The following is a 23,862-nucleotide window of genomic DNA, read 5'->3' on the forward strand; positions in this document are numbered from 1 at the left end:
TTACCAATTGTTTTCTTGGTGACTATGGTCCCAGCTGCCTTGAGATCATTAACAAGATCCTCCTGTGTAGTTCTGGGCTGATTCCTCACTGTTCTCATGATCATTGCAACTCCACGAGGTGAGATCTTGCATGGAGCCCCAGGCCGAGGGAGGTCTTTTGTGTTTCTTCCATTTGCGAATAATCACACCAACTGTTGTCACCTTCTCACCAAGCTGCTTGGCGATGGTCTTGTAGCCCATTCCAGCCTTGTGTAGGTCTACAATCTTGTCCATGACATCCTTGGAGAGCTCTTTGGTCTTGGCCATGGTGGAGGGTTTGGAATCGGATTGATTAGGATAACTCCCTTTAAGAGTGTGCTCCTTATCTCAGCTCGTAACCTGTATGAAAGACACCTGGGAGCCAGAAATCTTTCTTATTGAGAGGGGATCATATACTTATTTCCCTCATTTAAAATGCAAATCAATTTATAACATTTTTGACATGCGCTTTTCTGGATTTTTTTGTTATTTCTGTCTCACTGTTCAAATAAACCTACCATTAAAATGATAGACTGATCATTTCTTTGTCAGTGGGCAAACGCACAAAATCAGCAGGGGATCAAATACTTTTTTCCCTCACTGTATGTGGTTCTGTTGTCAAAGTGCACCACAGGTCAGTAAAGGTCCTTGTTTGACGTGGGGGGAGACTTGTGAATTCCTTAGTGATTATGGTTGCGTCATCCTCTCAGCCACTGTGCCTCTTAGTGATACACAGAGCCTAAATTTACCACAAAGCGTTTCAGGACAACTGAGATATGTCAATAACAAGTCTTCCCTGCTCACCTCGCAAACAGTTTCTTACAAATGGAGAAGAATGTCAGATAATTGTCGTTTAGCTTTTGATTGCGTGTCCATGCAGTGACTTTCTCAAGATTTGAGCTAAACGCACCAACAGAAATGCATAAAGGCCCTAGCAGCACACTTTAGTACAGCCCTCTGAAGTGATACAATAACCAACCAGTATTGAAGAACTACATCCATTTTGGTCAGGAAGAACCCCACAACCTCATCAAAGTCCTACCGTGGCATTGAAAAGAGAGGTGGCATTGCCTTGGGTGGCAAGTTGCCACCATGACTGGATGGGAACCATGGCTTGCTGCAGGACCTTGTCTCTGTGCCACTGCTCCAGGCAGTCCAAAGCTTCTGGGAAGGACTTGCTCTCGAACTTGTTGGCAAACATGCTGTTTCTGTCGATGATCCACTGCAAATCCTCCAGACCATAGATGCAGATGTCCCTAACATAGTGGCCTGCGGAAAGACGTGCAGCAGAAAGGACATAAAGATGAGATTCAGATCAGTATCAAATTCTATCATCTGCTGTTGCTCAAACAATGGCGCCGGAGGAGATGGCTGCCGTTTCACGGGCTCCTAACCAATTGTGCAATTTAATTAAATTGTTTCCGCATTGTAACTTTTTTGGTACATAATGTTTCTGCTACCGTCTCTTATGACCGCAAAGAGATTCTGGATATCAGAACAGTGATTACTCATCCCGAACTGGACATAGACTTTTTTTCTGTAATGCGTCTGACGCAAAGGATTTACTGCTGCTCCCGGAACCAGGTCCAAATCCCCGTCATTCGTATGAATAGGAAACGGAGATACAGAGGCCGCAGATCCGGGTGCCTGGTGAGAATTAGTCAGCGACTGGGTAACCTGCCTCTACCATTCGTCCTATTGGCCAACAAGCAGTCACTGGAGAATAAACTGGATGAGCTCCATTTGAGACTATCCTACTTAAGGGACATTAAACTGTAATATCTTGTTTCACCGGCTAAACGATGACATGGATAATATACAGTTGGCAGGGTTTTCCGTGCATCGGCAAGACCGAACAGCTACCTCCAGTAAGACGAGTGGTGGTCTGTTTATTTGTCAATAACAGCTGGTGTGAAATTTTTTGTATTAAGGAAGTCTCAAGGTTTTGCTCGCCTGAGGTAGAGTACCTCATGATAAGCTGTAGACCACACCAACTACGGTGAGACCAATTCAAGACCGGAGGAAATCGAGTCAAGACCGAGACCGGGAGGGGGACAAGGGGTCTGAGACTGAATCAAAACCGAGGACAGAACAATGCGAGTCCAATTCAAGACCATGATTGTAATTTTGTTAAATCACCACCATAATAAGGGTTCAAAATATCCAGTATTTCTGTGTTCATCTTTCAGAACAACATATGGATTCTTTAGACATTCAGGATAGTGAAAAAAAATGCACGCTGAGGGAAAATAGAGCCACTCTACAAATTATTACTAATCCAAACACAGTTGGGAACAATGGGCCTTTACACCTTCAGAGAAGGGCTAAGGATTTATAAAATAATTATTATAATTATATTATTTTCAACGATGTTCTGATTTAATCTCTTATGTTTTTGTTGGAAAGGGTTAAGCATCTCCAATCCAAAATTAAATCTAGAATTGGCCTCCTATTTCACAACAGCATCCTTCACTCATGCTGCCAAACATACTATTGTACTGATCCTTGACTTCGGCGATGTCATTTACAAAATAGCCTCCAACACTCTACTCAGCAAATTGGATGTACTATGTCACAGTTCCATCCGTTTTGTCACCAAAGCCCCATATACTACCCACCACTGCGACCTGCATGCTCTCGTTGGCTGGCCCTCGCTTCATATTCGTCGCCAAACACTCTGGCTCCAGGTCATCTAAGTATTTGCTAGGTAAAGCCCCGCCTTATCTCAGCTCACTGGTCACCATAGCAACACCCACCCGTAGCACGCGCTCCAGTAGGTATATTTCACTGGTCACCCCCAAAGCCAACTCCCCCTTTGGCCGCCTTTCCTTCCAGTTCTCTGCTGCCAATGACTGGAATGAATTGCAAAAATCACTGAAGCTGGAGACTTATATCTCTCTCACTAACTTTAAGCATCAGTTGTCAGAACAGCTTACCTATCATTGCACCTGTTTTAAAAAAAAAATTATTTCACCTTTATTTAACCAGGTAGGCCAGTTGAGAACAAGTTCTCATTTACAACTGTGACCTGGCCAAGATAAAGCAAAGCAATGCGACACAAACAACAACACAGAGTTACACATGGAATAAACAAACGTACAGTCAATAACACAATAGAAAAGGTCTATATATAGTGTGTGCAAATGGCGTAAGGAGGCAATAAATAGGCCATAGTAGCGAAGTAATTACAATTTGGCAAATGAACACGAGGGATAGATGTGCAGATGATGATGTGCAAGTAGAAATACTGGTGTGCAAAAAAAAAAGTTAATAAAAACAATATGGGGATGAGGTAGGTAGTTGGCTGGGCTATTTACAGATGGGCTGTGTACAGCTGCAGCGATCAGTAAGCTGCTCAGATAGCTGATGCTTAAAGTTTGTGCACCTGTACATATCCCATCCGTAAATAGCTCACCCAACTAGCTCATCCCCATGTAATTTTTTTTTTTTACTCCTTTGCACCCCAGTATCTCTACTTGCACATTCATCTTCTGTCGACAATCTACTGTCAAATCCTTTTCATATGAAGAGAAATTATAGATTAAACGTATTGGTGCTATTCGGCCATTGGACATAAACATTACACAAGAAGTTGGAAATCGCAAATTCAACAATGTGGGGGTTTGGAAGGAATCAGTGGCTAACTGCAAGGGTTGCAAAGCAATCGCTAGCCTGCTATTCAGTGGAGTGGGTATGTGATCCAAGTCTGGGTTTAAGGGTCTCATTTCCAAGCTTAGGTACACTGCAGCATCCACCGAGAGGCTCTTGCTGCCAAGGGAATGCCTGACAGCTTGAAAGATGTTTTGGACACTACAGTGAAAATGGGTAACGTTGTTAAAGCAAGGCCCCTGAACTATGCAATGATATGGGCAGCGACCATGCAACGAACGCTTTTACAATATACAGAAGTGCGCTGGTTATCAAGGGGCAAAGTATTGATGCGTTTTTTTGACTTGAGAGACTAGCTTAAAGTTTTATTTACTGACCATAATTTTCACTTTTCTGACCACTTCCATGATGACGAGTTTCTCACACGACTGGCGTATCTGGGTGATGTTTTTTCTCGCCTGAATGATCTGAATCTAGGATTACAGGGACTCTCCGCAACTATATTCAATGTGAGGGACAAAATTGAGGCTATGATTAAGAAGTTGGAGCTTACGGACAATGTCAATTGTGATATAGCGAAGCACCTGAGTGAGTTGGGTGCGCAATTACGCAGGTACTTTCCCGAAACGGAAGACACAAACAACTGTATTCGTTCTCCCTTTCATGCCCTGTCTCCAGTCCCCTTACCAATATCTGAACAAGAGAGCCTCATCGAAATTGCAACAAGCGCTTCTGTGAAAATTGTATTTAATCAGAAGCCACTGCCAGATTTCTGGATTGGGCTGCTCTGAGTATCCTGCCTTGGCAAATTGTGCTGTTAAGACACTGATGCCCTTTGCAACCACGTACCTTTGTGAGAGTGGATTCTTGGCCATCACTGGCATGAAAACTAAATAGACACAGACTGTGCGGAAAATGATTTAAGACTCTCTCCAATACAACCCAACATTGTAGAGTTATGTGCATCCTTTCAAGCACACCCTTCTCAGTTATTCACAATTTTCGATGAACAAATAAGGTTTTATATGTAAGATGGTTAAATAAAGAGTAAAATGATTGATTATTATTATATTTTGTGCCCTGATCCTATAAGAGCTGTTTGTCACTTCCCTCGAGCTGGGTTGTGACACAAACTCACACTCATTTGTATGTTTAATAAATGTATAGTGTGCGTGGCAGGCTTACAATGATGGCAAAAAAAAACATTTGAAGGTGCGCCCACCCTGGTGCTAGAGGGGGTACGCAGTTGGAGGTTGAATGTTTTGAAGGGGTATGGGACTATAAAAAGTTTTGGAACCACTGGTCTAGAGGGTCTACACCAGAAGTTAATGGTTATTTTCGGGAGGAATGTATATGGTGGGTGCATTTAAGCTTGGAATGTGCAGGGAAAACGATCACGTGGCAGCACTGATAAGGGGAGAAAGCCGTGGATTAGTGATGAAGGGGGTCGAGGTCAGGTCACATTAAGAGAGAAGGAACAGTTTATTGCCCGTATCACATAATTTCCTGCCTAGCAGTATATATGCCATGTTTAGCAAGAAGGAGGAGCCCACCTAAATTGGGGATATATATATTACCACTTTTGGAAATGTGTTTTTGTCTGTTCAGGTGTTCGATCCTTTGGTTTGAATAAACTTGGCCTAAGCTTTCATAGTGTCCATTGAGTTCTTACTCAGATATTTAGAACCTAACACAAGCAAAAACTAAAGCAGGAAGTACGAGTGACTCACTCAATATGAAAGTGGTCAGATGATGCGGATGCTAAGCTACAGGACTGTTTTGCTAGCACAGACTGGACTATGTTAGGGGATTCATCCGCTGGCATTGAGGAGTATACCACATAAATCACCAGTTTCATCAATAAGTGCATCAATGACGTCATCCCCACAGTGACCGTACGTATCATATCCCAGCCAGAAGCCATGGATCACAGGCAACATTGCAACCGAGCTAAAGGCTAGAGCTGCTGCTTTCAAAGAGCGGGACACTAATCCTGACGCTTGTAAGAAATCCTGCTATGCCATCAGATGAACCATCAAACAGGCAAAGCGTCAATACAGGACTAAGATTGAATCGTACTACACAGGCTCTGACATTCGTCGGATGTGGTAGGGCTTGCAAACTGTTACGGATTAGAGGGAAACCCAGCCATGAGCTGCCCAGTGATGCGAGCCTACCAGACAAGCTAAATGCCTTATATGCTCGCTTCAAGGCAAGCAACACTGAAGCATGCATGAGAGCACCAGCTGTTCCGGACAACTGTGATCACACTCTCCGTAGCCAATGTGAGTAAGACCTTTAAACAGGTCAGCATTCACAAGGCCAGGTGTACTCCAGCGCATGCTGGCAAGTGTCAACTAGCAAGTGTCTTCACTTATGGCCTTGCCTACACCTAGCAACTTGTTTTTCAAATTATATGAGCAAAAAATATTCTATTGTTTTTGGAATGGCTAGCCAGGCAACATTAAACAGGACTATTTATATAATGAAAATGAATTCGGAGGGCAGAAATTATTAAATATTAAACGACTAGACCTCTCACAAGGCTTCAGTCACACAAAAGCTATACCTAAATCCGAACTCACTCTCTAGTAGAATGTCTCACCCCATGTTCAAGAGTGGCCTTTTTTCTTTTTATTCAGATTACATCCTGTCACTTTCAGTTATTTGAAAATAAAAGAATCTCAAATTTATATTATTAAAACAAGCCATAGAAAGTTGGTTGCAGTTCTGCCCACAAATGTTCTATGGGATTGAGGTCAGGGCTTTGTGATGGCCACTCCAATACCTCGACTTTGTTGTCCTTAAGCCATTTTGCCACAACTTTGGAAGTATGCTTGGGGTCATTGTCCATTTGGTAGACCCATTTGCGACCAAGCTTTAGCTTCCTGACTGATGTCTTGAGATGTTGCTTCAATATATCCACATAATTTTCTCTCCTCATGATGTCATCTATTTTGTGAAGTGCACCAGTCCCTCCTGCAGCAAAGCACCCCCACAACATGATACTGCCACCACCGTGCTTCACGGTTGGGATGGTTTTCTTCGGCTTGCAAGCCTCCCCCTTTTTCCTCCAAACATAATGATGGTCATTATGGCCAAACAGTTCTATTTTTGTTTAATCAGACAAGAGGACATTTCTCCAAAAAGTATGATCTTTGTCCCCATGTGCAGTTGCAAACCGTAGTCTGGCTGGTTTTGGGACAGTGGCTTCTTCCTTGCTGAGCGGCCTTTCAGGTTGTGTCGATATAGGACTCGTTTTACTGTGGATATAGATACTTTTGTACCTGTTTCCTCCAGCATCTTCACAAGGTCCTTTGCTGTTGTTCTGGGATTGATTTTCACTTTTCACACCACAGTTCGTTCATCTCTAGGAGACAGAATGCGTCTCCTTCCTGAGCGGTGTGATTGCTGCGTGGTCCCATGGTGTTTATACTTGCGTACTATTGTTTGTACAGATGAACATGGTACCTTCAGGCGTTTGGAAATTGCTCCCAAGGATGAACCAGACTTGTGGCGGTCTTGGCTGATTTCTTTTGGTTTTCCCATGATGTCAAGCAAAGAGGCACTGAGTTTGAAGGTAGGCCTTGCAATACATCCACAGGTACACCTCCATTTGACTCAAATGATGTCAATCTTCTGGAATTCTTTAGACTAGTTGAGTATCTGGAGCATCAGCATTTGTGGGTTCGATTACAGGTTTAAAATGTCCAGAAACAAAGACCTTCCGAAACTCATCAGTCTATTCTTGTTCTGAGAAATGAAGGCTATTCCATGTGAGAAATTGCCAAGAAACTGAAGATCTCGTACAACGCTGTGTACTTCTCCCTTCACAGAACAGCGCAGACTGGCTATAACCAGAATAGAAAAGTGGGAGGCCCTGGTGCATAACTGAGCAAGAGGACAAGTACATTAGTGTTATAGTTCCTCTGTCCAGTGTCTGTTCTTTTGCCCATCTTTTTTCTTTTTATTGGATAGTCTGAGATATGGCTTTTTCTTTGCAACTCTGCCTAGAAGGACAACATCGCGGAGTCGCCTCTTCGCTGTTAACGTTGAGACTGGTGTTTTGCGGGTACTATTTAATGAAGCTGCCAGTTGAGGACTTGTGAAGTGTCTGTTTCTCAAACTAAACAGTCTAATGTACTTGTCTTCTAGTGTACATATTACCTCAGTTACCTCGACTAACCTGTACCCCTGCACCTTGACTCGGTACCGGTACCCCCTGTATATAGCCTCTTATTTTATTGTTGCTTTTTTTAACTTTAGTTTATTTAATAAATATTTTCTTAACCATTGTTGGTTAAGGGCTTGTCAGTAAGCACCTGTTGGCGCATGTGACATACGATTTAGATTTGTGTGTAAACAGTTTGCTTCCTAATCAGAAGACTAATCTGGAATCAAGGAGCAAAACATGCCCTAAACAAGTGAGGTCAAGAGTAGAAACTGACTTTGACTGGGATAGGGAGTTGTTGTACCTTTGCATCCATTGTGTACAGTCCCCTCTTGGTCCCTCCATTTGATTGTCCGGATCTTGCCGCCCCAGCCGCCTCCTACGTGACTTCCTGGCGCTTCTAGGAGCAGATAATCGATCCAAAACAGATCATCTCATTCTCACGTTTCATTATAGGCTCTCACATGTCACTTGCAGTGCCTTCAAAGTATTCATACCCCTTGACTTATTCCACATTCTGTTGTTACACCCTGAATTCAAAATGGATTACATTTGTTTTGCTAATTTATTGAAAATGAAATACAGAAATCTCATTTACGTAAGTCAATACTTTGTAGCATCACCTTTGGCAGCGATTACAGCTTAGAGTCTTTCTGGGTAAGTCTCTAAGAGCTTTCCACGCCTGGACTGTACAACCTTTGCCCATTATTCTTTTCAAAATTCAAGCTCGTCAAATTGGTTGTTGATCATTGCGACGCCATTTTCAGGTCTAGACATCGATTTTCAAGTGGGTTTAAGTCAAAAAAATTTGCTCGGCCACTCTGGTAAGAACACTCTGGTAAGCAACGCCAGTGTAGATTTGGTCTTGTGTGTTAGGTTTTTGTCCTGATGAAAGGTGAATTCATCTCCTAGTGTCTGATGGAAAGCAGACTGAACCAGGTTTTCCTGTAGGATTTTGCCTGTGCTTAGCTCCATTCTGTTTATTTTTTTTTATCATGAAAACCCCATAGACCTTAACGATTACAAGCGGAGGGTTGTTGAATCTGTGTTTGAAATGAATTGCTCGACTGTGGGACCTTACAATTATCTGTATGTGTGGGGTACAGAGATGAGGTAGTCATTCAAAAGTCCTGTTATATACTATTATTGCAAACTGAGTAAGTCCATGCAATTTATTGTTGTTTAGCAAATTTGTACTCCTGAATGTATTTAGGCTTGCTATAACAAAGGGGTGGAATATTTATTGACTTATTTTTCCTAGCCACTGTGTTTCTGCATTTCTTTCTCTTTGGGGTTTTAGGCTGGTTATCTGTAAAGCACTTTGACAACTGCTGATGTAAAAAGGGCTTCATAAAATACATGTCATTGAGCTACGCTGGTTTACTTTACTTAAAACAATGTAGGCATGTTGAACCCATTCCTTTTTAAGTTTCAAGGCTAGAAGTAATCTTCGAACACCCCAAATAAATGTACTGTAAGTCAGCCTTTCATGAACTCAGTTACTAGGTCACCAGGATTTATCGACTAAGCATGGCTATGTCGTCTCCTAGATTTTTGCTTTGGGATACATCTCAAATTGGAAAGGTTGTGCGTGACATAGCTATGCACTTATGGAAAGATTGTAGATGTCTTATCTGTTTTCCTCACGGATTTAACAGTTAGAAATGTCCCTATGCATTAATATAAGCTCAGAACCAATGGTGTTACAGAGATTACAAGTTGCTTTTTGTGTTGTTTGTAAACTTGTACTTTACCTTTAATGTGATTGAGCGTCACCCAGTAGTGCTCATCTGGGCTGAATGTGTCTTTGGACCACTCTAGCAGGTCTCTGGACACGTGACTCCTCAGTACAAACTCCACAAAGGTCTTGGTTAGTGCGTAGTAGGCTGTGCCAAAGTAAATCTGCAGCCTGTGGGGCGGAGCACCTTTCTTCGGGCCTCCGCGCTTGGGGGCCACGTGGGAGCCCCTGACCTCCCTGTACTGCAGCTGAGTCCGGTGCCTCATAGCTGCAGGCTGCTTGATGCCTGGGGTCATGTTCCTGTCCCTCCACTCCTTGCTCTGCATGTAGCGCACCAGCTCCAGGTTGCTCTTTACAGGAAAGTCCTGGCCGCACAGGTTGAGCACCTTCCTCCAGGGCACAGGCGACGCGGTCAGGTCCCTCATGCAGTTGATGTCGGCCTGCAGCCGTGAGAAGCTGGCGTAGGTCACCATCTCGCTGTGGCTGGCTAGGAACACATTGGGGAAGCAGCCCACAAGGCTCTCCACGGCTTCCCTGTACTCCCGCGGAGCCTTGGCGTCCACGTGGACACAGTAGACATTCTGCGGCGTGTAGATGGCCCGCAGCAGGCGCACCAACAGCTCCAGCTCCTTGTGGACAGTGAGGATGAAGGCCAGAGGGTAGTCTTCCTCCTCCCGGCTCAGCGGGCTGGTGATGAAGTGAAGCTCCCTCACCAGGCGGGAGCAGTGCTGGTCCCCACCTCGACTTCCCATACCCAGAAGATATCTCTCCACCTGGCAGTCACGGCGTTGCCATGCTGGCGAGCCCTTTGTGCTGGGGAGGAAAGCTTGGCAGTACTTAGAGAATGGCCTGCAGCCCAGGGGCCCACTCTGACCCTGTGGATCTGTGCCAGCCATGGCCCTCAGGTAGATGACCGAACAGATGAGCATGCATATTCCCAGGCAGAACAGGAAACTGCACTTTGCGCCTTCCAGCTGGAGCATAATAGTCCAGCACTGGACGGACACCACGCAACCACCGGCAGCAAAAGACCAGGGTTAGGCTGTACTGTAAAATGACAAAGCCAGACTTGAGACATGAAAAAAAAATTTAAGACATACTTTTTATGGAAGATTATTGAAAAATAACCACAATTATTGGCAATGTTTTACAATCTAAGAATAATCGGTTTCCTCATTGCAATTCATACGGGGATTCTTTCTAGAGGTGTTTAACGACCCAGCACACAGCAAAGATGAATAGCTTTTTATGGAGTGCTTATTAATCTGATCACAACAGATGATACAAGTGAGTAGAGAGGAAATGCATAGATAATGCTGCTAGATGGACTGAGGAAGCTGGCTCAGGAAGTTGAAGAAATGAATCATTAAGCAATGCAAGAGACAGACTCATAGACATCAGAATAGATATGCACATTTGAATTTTGAACCTAGCCATGCAAACAAGGTTTGTATTTTGCAGTATACAGGTTTTGAAATATGGAAATGCTCTAGCTCCTAGATACACAATACCCTGGATCTAAATAGGATCACAGAGCCATAATTATCGTCATACATTTTCTTAATCGCTTGTAAATCAAAGTAGGTCTACCTGTTGTTCCTGCCAACAGATTGATTATATTTTGTAAGAAGTGAGCTACACTGCTTCGCTCATTCACTACACTACCACTGGTGGAGAATCAATAAGAATCCAGTAGAAAAGGGACAACTTTTGCTCCTATAACAACCTCTGCAGTTGCCTGATATCACACTAGAGAGACTTATTCACCGGAGACTTGCTAGAACCCGATAATCAGTGGCAGCCCGTTGAAGAGATTTGGACATTGGGCTTGTTATGCAAGTATGTAATGAAATCCCAAGGGTCTCCCACATCAACTACACAGGCCATTGTGACATCAAGGGAAAAAACAAACAAGATTGGTCTATGCCGTAATTATGTCAACAGACAGATAAATCCCTGGGGGTTCTATTCAACTTTATCTTATTCTTGGCTTACTGATTCTGAGAGACGTCTTGTTTGCTTATGACAAACTGCCATTGATTTATTTTTTGTAGGTAATGGGAGACTTTTTCAAAGAAATGAAACCGTCAACTGGCGTTGTTTATTTAGAAACTAAGCAAACTATGTGTGGATAGCAGTGTATCATCCAGTGTGCAAGATTTTTAAAAAAAAATGTGAACCACCTGTTACCATTTATTAGTTGGATTAAACACTGCTAGTTCTCATGGAGCCATGCTTTTATTTTATCACCTGTTAATGGATTGAGTAATTAACCAGATATTCCATCACTCTTAGGCATTTGTAATTGAAAGCTCATTGTGGGAATGTTTAATACCACACACATCATAGCATACTACCCTCAGCAACATTTTGATTCAGAGCAAATACAATCTTCCGTTACCTCCAAGTGTTACACGCACACAGAGGATAAGGCTATCCAGTTACCTTAATTGCAGTTGAGCCCGGGGTCCTTTCGCTGAAGAATAGGTTAAACATTAAGCGCCTGACCAAAAAATGGCGAGCCGGAACCAACAGGGAGTCAAGCCTGGCGCACGAAGGGAGCTGGAGCCATGGGTTGTCAAGGGATGGGCTGGTGGAGCTGATGCTGCTGCAGTTTGCTGTGCGTTGCTTTTGTTATGGTTGTCTCAGGGTGGCATGTGGCTCGCAAGGTCGTTGTACTCCGCATCCGTCTCTGTTTTGAGCGTGTGTGTGTGCCTGCGTGTGTGTCATTTCTTGCCCTCACGTCTGTGGCTGAGGCGCTCCCACTGCATCCCACCTGGTGGGATGAGGGCCGGCCCTGCCTGGTAACGGGCGGATTCTCTCTCATTTGGCGCACACACACACACACCCATATACAAGCACCGGCAACCTTTCCCGACAGTCTCCTACCACCTTTAAAATGATCTTCAACTACCTTGCTTAATTTTTTCTCTCCATCTCTCCGCAATTGCTCTCTCTCTCCTTTCCCAATTTTAGATTTAACACAAAAAAAGCTAAGCAACCCCAATCTTCCTTCCAATGTCAGATTTGCAGCAGTCGCAGCATGGATTATGGATCTTATCCTCGACTCATTTCTCTCTGCCTCTCTCGCTCCCTCTCTCCTGGGAGAGTTCTCAGATGGTTCTGCTGCTGTGGCTGGTTTAGTGCTGTGCAGAGTAGAGTGCCGCCGGAGGCAGCAACAGCCTCAGCCAGTGTTTTGTTTGCTGCCTGGTCAGCTACTGAGATTAGTTATTGTTGTGTTAACAGGGCCACATGGCCAGAGGTCACATTGAGCTGACACCAGGACACAATAGGTCCCCCCTGCTGGTGGGCTTTTGTCTTTCTGTGGCCGAGTGTGACGTTATGAGTGTGTACATGAGTGTGCACGTGCGCATTTGTCACTCATTAATGAAAATAAACATTCAGTAGTAATGCACAGGTCTGGTTTTTTTGAAAGAGGGGGGGGGAAACCCAACAGAAGCTGTTGATTTGAGTAGAATAGTGTTATTTTTTATTTTTTTCATTATTCCACAATTTTGCTTTTAGCCTGCCAAATTATGGATATAATGGCCTCCCCTCTTATCACTTCCTGTTGAACACAGAATGAGGAAGAGCTCGGTTTTTGTTTGGAAAGTTTGTTGTTTGAAAGTGTATTGGAAAGTTCTTGGTAGCGACCTAGCTTCTTAGTTTGGATCCGGCAACGCAGTTGGCATCAGTTTCTGGGACTGCTTATCTCTTTCCAGTGATCCTGCTGACCAAGGACGTGTCTGAGGAGCTATTTGGCGTCGCAGCTAGCTTAGCTGCTAGCTAGCTGCATATCAAGCTAGCAAGGTTTTCTTGAACGCAGCCCGCGACGAGGTTAGCCATTGTGGCTGGGACCACGGATTGTCCCGGGTTTGTGGCTGTCTAGATCCCTGCTGTTGTTTTCAATCTTCCCTGTGACCTGCCCTGTCTGGAACTGCGAGGAGTAACAGTGTAACATACGTTGCTAGCTACCATGACAAAGACCAAAGCCAGCGGGAGTACTGTTGAGGACAGTGGTGTCTCTCTATCACACGTGAAGGATCTTTTAAATGAACAAAAAGAGACCTACAAGCAGTTGTTACAACAACAAGAAAATAGCTTCAAGTATTTTGTCCAAATTCTCGTGGATTCTACCAATAAAAGAATGGACGACCTGACCAGAGATTTCCAGGACTTGAAGAACAGTTTGCAGTTCTCCCAGGGTCAGCTCGATGAGTTGAAACAAGAGAATGGCAAGATGACAGCAATCTGTAAGTCATTGAGAGAGGACATCAGTTCTGTGTGTGAATCAGTGATAACAATGACAATCTGATTTATCAATCTCGAGGGACAATCAAGGCGGAACAACATGGTTGTGGACGGAATTGCAGAATCTCCACGAGACCTGGACAGAGTCTGAGGATAAAGTGAGGAAAATGATCTCTGAGAAATTGAAGATGGACCACAGGAAGATTGAGGTGGAGTGTGCCCACATGACTGGAAAACCCACCACCGGCCCAGGCCAATAGTAGTCAAGTTCCTGAGGTTCAAGGACAAGGTTGCTGTTCTGGAAAGAGCCAAGAAAGTATATCTTCCTCTATGAGGACTATCCTGAAGCTGTGTACCAGAAGAGGAAAGAACTGATCCCAGCCATGAAAGCTACCAGAGCGCATGGGGACATTGTGTACATCCGCTATGACAGGCTCATTGTCCACCCACCCTCCCAGAAGCGTGGAATGGATGAGAGAGCTAATCATATGGTTCGTAGCCTCAACTCCGCAGCACACACACACCAATTGATTAATGGACTGCTGAATGTATTTTTTTCTCTTGCTTTGTCTGCTCTTTTCAGTATTGTCTATCTCTGATAAGCTACCCAGGAAAGGGCTGAAAACAGCCCATATTAATATATGCAGCCTTTAGAAATAAGGTTAATGAAATCAATAACTTGCTAACATCAGATAACATTCATATATTAGCAATTTCTGAGACTTACTTCGATAATTCATTTGATGATACATCAGTACAAGTATAGAAGAGACAGAAATGCTTATGGGGGAGGTGATGCTGTATATATTCAGAGCCATATCCTTGTAATGCTTAGAGAATATCTTATGTCAAGTGTTATTGAAGTGTTGTGGTTGCAGGTTCACTTGGCACATCTAAAGCCTTTTCTTTTGGGGTATTGCTATAGGCCACCAAGTGTATGTAATGTAAACAGAGGTCTACTTTCTTGGGGACCTGAATATTAACTGGTTTTCATCAAGCTGTCCGCTCAAGAGGAAGCTTCTTACTGTAACCAGTGCCTGTAATCTGGTTCAGGTTATTAATCAACCTACCAGGGTGTTTACAAACACTACAGGAACAAGATCATCCACATGTATCGATCACACTTTGTTCTAAAGCTATATCCGTACCCATTGGATGCAGTGATCACAATATAGTGGCTTTATCCAGGAAAGCCAAAGTTCCAACAGCTGGGTCTAAAATAGTGTATAAGAGATCATACAAAATATTTTGCTGTTACTCTTATGTGGATGATGTTAAAAATATTTGTTGGTCTGATGTGATTGAGGAGCATCCAGACACTGCACTTGATGAATGTATGAAATTGCTTCTTCCAATTATTGATAAACATGCACCTGTTGAGAAACTGACTGTTAGAACTGTTAAGGCTCCATGGATTGAAAAACTATTGTTGAAAGAGATGGGGCAAAAGGAGTGGCTAATAAGTCTGGCTGCATATCTGACTGGCTTACTTTATGCAAATTGAGAAATTATGTGACTAAACTCAACAAAAAGAAAAAAACTTTTATGAAGCCAAGATCAATGATATAAAGAATGATGGAAAAAAACTTTGGAGTACTTTAAATGAAATTATGGACAGAAAGACAAATTCAACTCCATCTTTCATCGAGTCAGATGGCTTATTCATCACAAAACCATTTGATGTTGCCAATTGTTTTAATGATTATTTCATTGGCAAACTTAGGCAGGAAATCCCCACAACGAACAGTGAGCAATTGTATTAATGCATAAAAAAACAAATGGTGAAAGAAAAGCAGTGCAAGTTAGAATTTTTTTAAGTTAGTGTCGGAGAGGTGGAAAAACTGTTATCGATCAATAATGACAAACCTCCTGGCATTGACGACTTAGATGGAAAGCTACTTAGGAGTGGCTATCAAGTCAGCTACCATCCTATCTGTCATATTTTTAATCTGAGCCTAGAGGGAAGTCTTTATCCTCATGCCTGGAGGGAAGCCAAAGTAATTCCGCTACCCAAGTGTGGTAAGCGGCTTTTACCAGTAATAAACTGGTCCTGAACATCTCTAAAACTAAGAGTATTGTATTTGGTACAAATCATTCCTTAAGTGCTTAGACCTCAGCTGAATCTGGTAATGGATGGTGTGGCTGTTGAACAAGTTGAGGAGACTAGATTACATGGAGTTACCTTAGATTGTAAACTGTCATGGTCAAAACATATAGATTCAATGGTTGTAAAGATGGGGAGAGGTCTAGCCGTAATAGAGAGGCTCTGCTTTTTTGACAACACTCCAAAAAGCAAGTTCTGTAGGCTCTAGTTTTGTCTAATCTTGATTATTGTCCAGTCGTGTGGTCCAGTGCTGCAAGGAAAGACCTAGTTAAGCTGCAGCTGGCCCAGAACAGAGCGGCATGTTTTGCTCTTAATTGTATTCAGAGGGCTGATGTAAATACTATGCATGCCAGTCTCTCCTGGCTTAGAGTTGAGGAGAGACTGACTGCATCACTTACTTATATAAGAAACAATGTGTTGAAAATCCCAAATTGTTTGCATAGTTAACTTACACACAGCTCTGACACACACTTATCCCACCCGACATGCCACCAGGGGTCTTTTCACAGTCCCCAAATCCAGAACAAATTCAAGAAAGCGTACAGTATTACATAGAGTCCTTATTGCATGGAACTTCCTTCCATCTCATATTGCTCAAATAAACAGCAAACCTGGTTTCAAAACACAGATAAAAAACACCTCGTGGCACGACGACTCTCCCCTATTTGACCTAGATAGTTTGTGTGTATGCATTGATATGTAGGCTAGGTGTGCCTTTTTAAAAAAAAATGTATGTAGTTCTGTCCTTGAGCTGTGCTTGTCTTTTGATGTTCAGTGTTATGTTTCATGTTTTGTGCGGACCCCAGGAAGAGTAGCTGCTGCCTTTGCAACCGCTAATGGGGACCCTAATAAAATACCAAGTACCAAATGTGTGATAGTCATACGGTATATTTCTTTGCATGCACACTGCGTGAAACCGCATACAGTGCATTTGGAAAGTATACCCCACAATGACAAAGAAAAAAACAGGTTTTTAGAAATGTTTGCGAATGTGTTAAAAATTAAAAACAGGGATACCTTATTTACAAAAGTATATTCAGACCCTTTGCTATGTTACTCAAAATTGAGCTCTGCTGCATCCTGTTTCCATTGATCATCCTTGAGATGTTTCTAAAACTTGATTGGTGTCCACCTGTTGCAAATGCAATTGATTGGACTTGATTTGGAAAGGCACACACCTGTCTATATAAGGTCCCACAGTTGACAGTGCATGTCGGAGAAAAAACCAAGCCATGAGGACGAAGGAATTGTCCGTAGAGCTCCGATACAGGATTGTGTCGAGGCACAAATCTGAGGCACAAATTTTATTCAGCTTTGTTCAATTGTATTCTTCATACTATAAAATAATGACACAGAATAATAAGTAAATCTTGTCTGCTAAATGAACTAGTGCAGCCCACAGCCATTTGGCATATCTACATCAGGACCTAACATAAGGACAACTCAGAGTATGCTAGTATTTTCTTCTGAAATAGATTACATTTTCTTCATGCTTCTTTAGACCTGTCTAAAATAAATAATAGATTTAGGAGGTGTGGAAGCCAGGAGATGCTAAATGTGTTTTATGTTAATTAACTGTCAATTACCGTGAGGTCGACAGTTATTTGCTTGACAATCACCGGCTGACAAAATTTTGTGAAAACCACAGCCCTAGTCTCCACACGTTATTGGATTGTCAACATTGCAGAACCAAAAATGGGTCTCTGTTGAAGGTTGTAGGTCAGCAGGATAACAACCCAAACACACATCAAAAAGCACCCAGGAACAGTTCAAGAATAAACACTGAACTGTTCTGGAGTGTCCAGCAACGACTCCAAATCCGAATTCCATCAAACCTATGGCGAGATGTATAAACAGCAGTTGGTGGAAGGCACCACTCGAGTGGGCCAAAGAAGGCACTTTTTTTTTGTTTCTTTTTTATCTCAAGTATTAGTTCCTGGGTGCCATTTTTGTTTTAGTTAGCTTAATTAGGCTAACATTGTATTTAAAAAAAAATGGTTCTGAAATGGGGAATTACTTAAAGGTACAGGGATGCCATTATATTTGGCCACCACTATCTTAGTACTAGGCTTAGGTTATTTATTGTTTTGTGATTGTAACTATGTTCCATTGCGATTTGGATAGTATTATTTACTAGGGCTGGGAATTGCCAGTCACCTTACGATACAATATTATCCCAATATTTAGGTGCCGATACGATTATGTATTGCGATTCAATACTGTGATTTTGAGATTCCATGGTCCAAATATAATGCTCACTATATGTCTGCTGCAGAGGGACAAGAGAGAGCCATGAGATTTTTTGTTGTTGTTAAAAGCTCCCTATTTAAAAAGTAGATGGAGAACAAGCTATGAAGGAAAAATACAGAAGTTTTGGTGCAGGTAGACAACTGTCGCAAAAATGATATTGCGATTATTGTCAATGATACTATACGATATATTGTCAAAAATAATATCCCGATTATATAACTATTCACCCATCACCTTCTTGCTTCATGTCCTTGTTGTTGTGGCTCTAAAGTACACAAAATACATGTTTATATGTTCTATATTTGCATTGAACATTGTGAATAAAATACAAGACGACATACCCGTAGTGGAGTTTAGAATCCCTACATGTGTTTTCCTATCATAAACCATCCCTGTAATGTTAAATTAATGGATTCAAATAAAATACTCAAAAGCATAACATATGTCATGAAAATAATGTATAAGAATGTCGGGGCTTAATAAAACCTTCTCTTGGTTGCAGTGTGGCGACCCGTTCAAAGACGAAAACCTCGTCGTCCTCAACGGGACCAAGGAAGAGGTGGAAAAACTGAGGGAGAAAATGGAGGAGAAGAGGGCCAAGGCAACAAAGGTACACATTCGTAGAGTTTTCTAATAAAAAATGTAGACATGCATATGCATTGACGTCAGTGAAAATCGTACTTACTCTAAGTGGAAGTAAAGATTCTCCGCTTACCGGTTATGTCAGTTACCTGGAATTTACTGTAACATTAACCACGTTTCCATCCAACCATTTCATGCGGATTAATTACATGATGCATAAAAAAAGTAATGGGCTGATGGAAACATGAAATGCCAGTGCAATTGTATAAATGCCGATAGACAATTAATTTGTTCGTCATGGTGGAATCTTTTTGTGTCTGTAAAATGAATTGTGCGAGAAATGGTGGTGGAAACGACTTTATTCGCAAATATTGATATAATAACAATCATATTGATGTATACTTGGAGTCACATGGCGATATGTTGTGTGGTCCTCCCACTATGATTTGGGAAAGGGTGCAGTTTATTAGGCTACAGATAAGTATTATTTTTTTTTATCATTAACTTCACATGGTGGTGAATGTGCAAGGTGATGCGCTTGATGCTCCTTTCCAATAATATCCAGGGTCTTATTCTGGTGACATTATGATCCATGCTTGGCTGCCGTTTGACAAATACAAATAATATCACTCTTATCCATAATAATCTCAAAAAGTAGGTAGCCTACCAGCACTGTATCTGCGAGTTGTTGGCTAGAGCGCATATGCCAAGACCAGAGTGGGCACATTTTCTAAACAAGTTTTTGTGACTGGCCGATTTTAATTAGGGCTGATTTCAAGTTTTCTAACTATCGCTAATTGGCATTTTTGGACACTGATTATGGCTGATTACATTGCACTCCACGAGGAGACTGTGTGGCAGGCTGACCACCTGTTAAGCGAGTGCAGCAAGGAGCCACGGTATGTTGCTAGCTAGCATTAAGCCAAGGTAAGTTGCTAGCTAGCATTAAACTTATCTTATAAAAACAATCAATCTTAACATAATCACTAGTTAACTACACATGGTTGATGATATTACTAGTTTATCTAGCTTGTCCTGCGTTGTATGTAATCGATGCGGTGCCTGTTAATTTATCATCGAATCACAGCCTACTTCGCCAAACGGGTGATGATTTAACAAGCGCATTCACGAAAAAAGCTCTGTTGTAGCACCAATGTGTACCTTACCATAACCATCAATGCCTTTCTTAAAATCAATACACAAGTATATATTTTTAAACCTGCATATTTAGTTAATATTGCCTGCTAACATATTTATTTTAAGTAGGGAAATTGTGTCACTTCTCTTGCGTTCTATGCAAGCAGAGTCAGGGTATATGCAGCAGTTTGTGCTGCCTGGCTCGTTGCGAAGTGTGTGAAGACCATTTCTTCCTAACAAAGACAGTAATTAATTTGCCAGAATTGTACATAATTATGACATAACATTGAAGGTTGTGCAATGTAACAGCAATATTTAGACTTAGGTATGCCACCCGTTAGATAAAATACGGAACAGTTGCATATTTCACTGAAATAATGATAGTTTCCGGATTTGACCATATTAATGACCTAAGGCTCGTATTTCTGTGTGTTATTATATTATAATTAAATCTATGATTTGATATTTTATAGAGCAGCCTGACTGAGCGGTGGTAGGCAGCAGCAGGCTCTTAAGCATGAATTCAAACAGCACTTTCCTGCATTTGCCAGCAGCTCTTCGCTGTGCTTCAAGCATTGTGCTGTTTGACTTCAAGCCTATCAACTCCCGAGATTAGGCTAGCAATTACTATAGTGCCTATAAGAACATCCAATAGTCAAAGGTATATGAAATACAAATGGTATAGAGAGAAATAGTCCTATAATAACTACAACCTAAAACTTCTTACCTGGGAATATTGAAGGCTCAAGTTGAAAGGAACCACCAGCTTTCATATGGTCTCATGTTCTGAGCAAGGAACTTAAACGTTTGCTTTTTTACATGGCAAATATTGCACTTTTACTTTCTTCTCCAACACTTTGTTTTTGCATTATTTAAACCAAATTGAACATGTTTCATTATTTGAGACTAAATAGATTTTATTGATGTATTATATTAAGTGTTCATTCAGTATTGTTGTAACTGTCATTATTGTAAGTATTATATATATAAATTGTCCGATTAATCGGTATCTGCTTTTTTTGGTCCTCCAATAATCTGTATCGGCGTTGAAAAATCATTATCGGTTGACCTCTAGACTAAACCATCAGTAGAGTTGAAAATGCGATGGGAATTTGGGAACTTGCATGGGAATTTACCAACAAAATATATTTTATGTGCACTCCGTCATCACGCAGAACCTTTTATCCGCAGAAGGTCAGTTTGATGGAAACACGTCTCTGGTGGGAAAATGTGCATATTGTTTGATGCAGATTCAAGAATATTTGCATGAAAATCTGTCGTCAATTGGATGGAAACCTTGCTATTGATCTTTTTTTTCTTTTTGTAGAAATCAAAGAAGAACAAAGTTGCTGAGACTGTTGCCAAGCCGTCTGACTCAAAAGGTAGGAAGTGACGATGATGCTTGACAAATATCATATTTTGGTTTTATATACACAGGCAGAAATTGGTACAACCAGTTTGCAGAATGAATTACAGTTTTGCTTTTCTATATTGATATTGCCCCCTGCCTAGCTCAGTTGCCACCCACTTAAAATAATTTGGACTTTCAATGGAATTGATTAACATTTTTGGGATACGCGTGTAGCGCTCCTGACATAGATTTCAATTGAAATTATTGAGAAAACAATGGGAGAAACAGGTGTAAATACCATTAAAAAAGCATAACATGCCAATCACATCAATCTTCAGTCATCTAAGGTTATGTCTGACAGAGATCTACATGGTGATGGAAAATATGTCCACAACGGCCAATGACATGAGCTAGCAAAGTAACCATGCAAAGCTTGACCCTATTAGTTGCTCAAACACCAATTACTCATATTTGTTTTGAATGCTTTTGGTTGCGTGATAGAACACATTACTTTGTATTATGTAGTCTTGGGTTGTGTTCCAAACGGCACCCTATTGCCTATGTATTGCACTTACTTTGACCAGGGCCCATACAGCTCTGGTCAAAATTAGAGCACTATATAGGCAATAGGGTGCCGTTCTGTATTGCTTAGTCTGTATGTATGTGTATAGGTTTGTTCCTTATTGGTTAGTTATTTATTTAATAATGCCCGAGAAGCTGGTGTTTGGAGGATATATTGTAGAGGGCCGACAAACCGTGACAATATATCCTCCAAACACCGGCTTCGAGGGCATTATCGCTTTTATACACCGGGTTACCAACATATTCAAATAATGATTTACATATTTTCATTAACGTTATTTTGATACATTTCTTTTCATACTATTTCATCCTTCCACAAGCTATAGTCCCGACACAAATCTAGGGTTGCTACCCAAACCGGTTGGACGTTTGTTCTATCGGTTCGAGTTCCAGAAACGCGACCCAGTCATTGTCTTTTTGTTCTGTATCTATGGACGCAACCGAGTTGTTCGTTCTAAATGTTCCAATGCCATACTGGCTGGCAACATTCTTATCCCATACTTGCTAGCTAGCCAACTACAGCTAACTTACTGTAATGTCAAACATTGCAGCTAGAATAACAGCAAAGTAGCTGCATTTGCGTTTAAGTTATTTTGAAGTGATATTTATTTAAATACAGTGTATTCGGAAAGTATTCAGACACCTTGACTTTTTCTACATTTTGTTACATTACAGCCTTATTCTAAAATGGATTAAATTGTTTTTTCCCCCTCATCAATCTATACACAATACCCCCATAATGACAAAGCATTTAGAAATATTTGCAAACCGGAATAACATTTACATAAGTATTCAGACCCACCTTTGGCAGTGATTACAGCCTCGAGTCTTCTTGGGTATGACGCTACAAGCTGCACACCTGTATTTGGGGAGTTTCCCCCAGTCTTCTCTGCAGAGCCCCTCAAGCTCTGTCAGGTTGGATGGGGAGAGTCGCTGCACAGCTATTTTCAGGCCTCTCCAGAGATGTTCAAGTCCGGTTTCTGGCTGGGCCACTCAAGGACATTCAGAGACTTGGCCCGAAGCCACACACTTGTTTAAATCCAAGATGGCGTAGCAGTCAGACGTCTTTTGTTCTTTGTCTTGTCGTGTCACATGTATATACCTTTTTTAATATTTTTCTTCGCATATCTTTTTTTTCTAAAACTCAACTTCAAAACACTTTCCTGCAACCAGACTCACCCAATGTGGTGCGGATCTGTTTTTTTTGTAAAGTATTTTTATTCACCTCGAATCTGGAATCCCCCAACAGAAGCTAGCCAGCTCACTAACTACTAGCTAGTTGTCAGCTAACCACTGCTAGCGGTCATCAGCTAACCATTTGCTCGGAAAGCTCTTTGTACAACGTGACTCAAACCAGAGCATACCGAACCTATTTTCACTCCATATCCCCGGATTCCTACCGCAAGCTCTGGACATTTTCATCTGGATCACAGCTAGCTAGCTGCTATCGGAGTGACTACTGGCTAACTTCGGTCCCGGAGCTAGCCCATGCTAGGCCCTTTCTCTCGGCTAGCTAATCAGCCACTCCTGAGCTACAATACCTGGACCCCTTCTACTGCCGGTACGGGACACGGAACCCCACCGATCCTTCACGACTGGACTACGACGTAATCTGCTCGAGGGGGTACTAAGCTGGCCTCTACATCGTGACGTCCCCTGAATGCCCGCTAGCCGTCTAGAGCATATTGGACTGTTAGCTGTATATATCCATCGGCCAATTTCTCGGGCCACTATACCTATTTTGCCAATTTGGACATGGACCCCTCTGCTACTCGGAACCCTACTAATCCATCACGACTGGTCTATCGACGTCACCGCACGTGGGGGATAAAACAGACTTTCCTCCGTCGAGACGTCCCTCTAAGGCCCTTCTGCTAGCTTGCTATCCCCGGTCTGCTAGCTGTCTGAATCGCCGTGTCTCCAGCCAGCCCAACCACTCACTGGACCCCTATTGATCACCCGGCTACGCATGCCTCTCCTTAATATCAGTATGCCTTGTCCATTACTGTCCTGGTTAGTGATTGTCGTCTTATTTCGCTGTAGAGCCTCTAGCCCTGCTCAATATGCCT

At 42.1% G+C, this 23,862-nt stretch overlaps 2 protein-coding genes across 5 annotated transcripts in view; one reads left to right on the top strand and one right to left on the bottom strand.

The window, feature by feature from the left end:
• Positions 1–23,862, top strand: part of LOC115208366 (replication termination factor 2) — a 44,445-nt gene that overhangs the window by 9,149 nt on the left and 11,434 nt on the right. For all 3 annotated transcript variants that reach the window (XM_029776364.1, XM_029776367.1, XM_029776366.1), the window contains exons 6-7: positions 18,644–18,751; positions 21,188–21,242. In XM_029776364.1, the coding sequence (XP_029632224.1) occupies positions 18,644–18,751; positions 21,188–21,242 (163 nt within the window). The remainder of the gene's footprint in view (positions 1–18,643; positions 18,752–21,187; positions 21,243–23,862) is intronic.
• On the bottom strand, positions 554–12,783 carry LOC115208365 (beta-1,3-galactosyl-O-glycosyl-glycoprotein beta-1,6-N-acetylglucosaminyltransferase 7). Of its 2 annotated transcripts, none has more exons than XM_029776362.1 (4): positions 11,982–12,783; positions 9,553–10,583; positions 8,103–8,198; positions 554–1,287 (listed from the first exon to the last, which is right to left on the bottom strand). In XM_029776362.1, the coding sequence occupies exons 2-4, from the start codon at positions 10,517–10,519 to the stop codon at positions 1,049–1,051; spliced, it is 1,302 nt and encodes a 433-aa protein (XP_029632222.1). In that variant the 5' UTR covers positions 10,520–10,583; positions 11,982–12,783; the 3' UTR covers positions 554–1,048. The 2 variants fall into 2 exon arrangements, with proteins under 2 accessions (XP_029632222.1, XP_029632223.1); XM_029776363.1 differs by lacking the exon at positions 11,982–12,783 and adding an exon at positions 11,127–11,967.

Source organism: Salmo trutta, chromosome 14, assembly GCF_901001165.1.
Source record: "Salmo trutta chromosome 14, fSalTru1.1, whole genome shotgun sequence".
NCBI lineage: Eukaryota > Metazoa > Chordata > Actinopteri > Salmoniformes > Salmonidae > Salmo > Salmo trutta.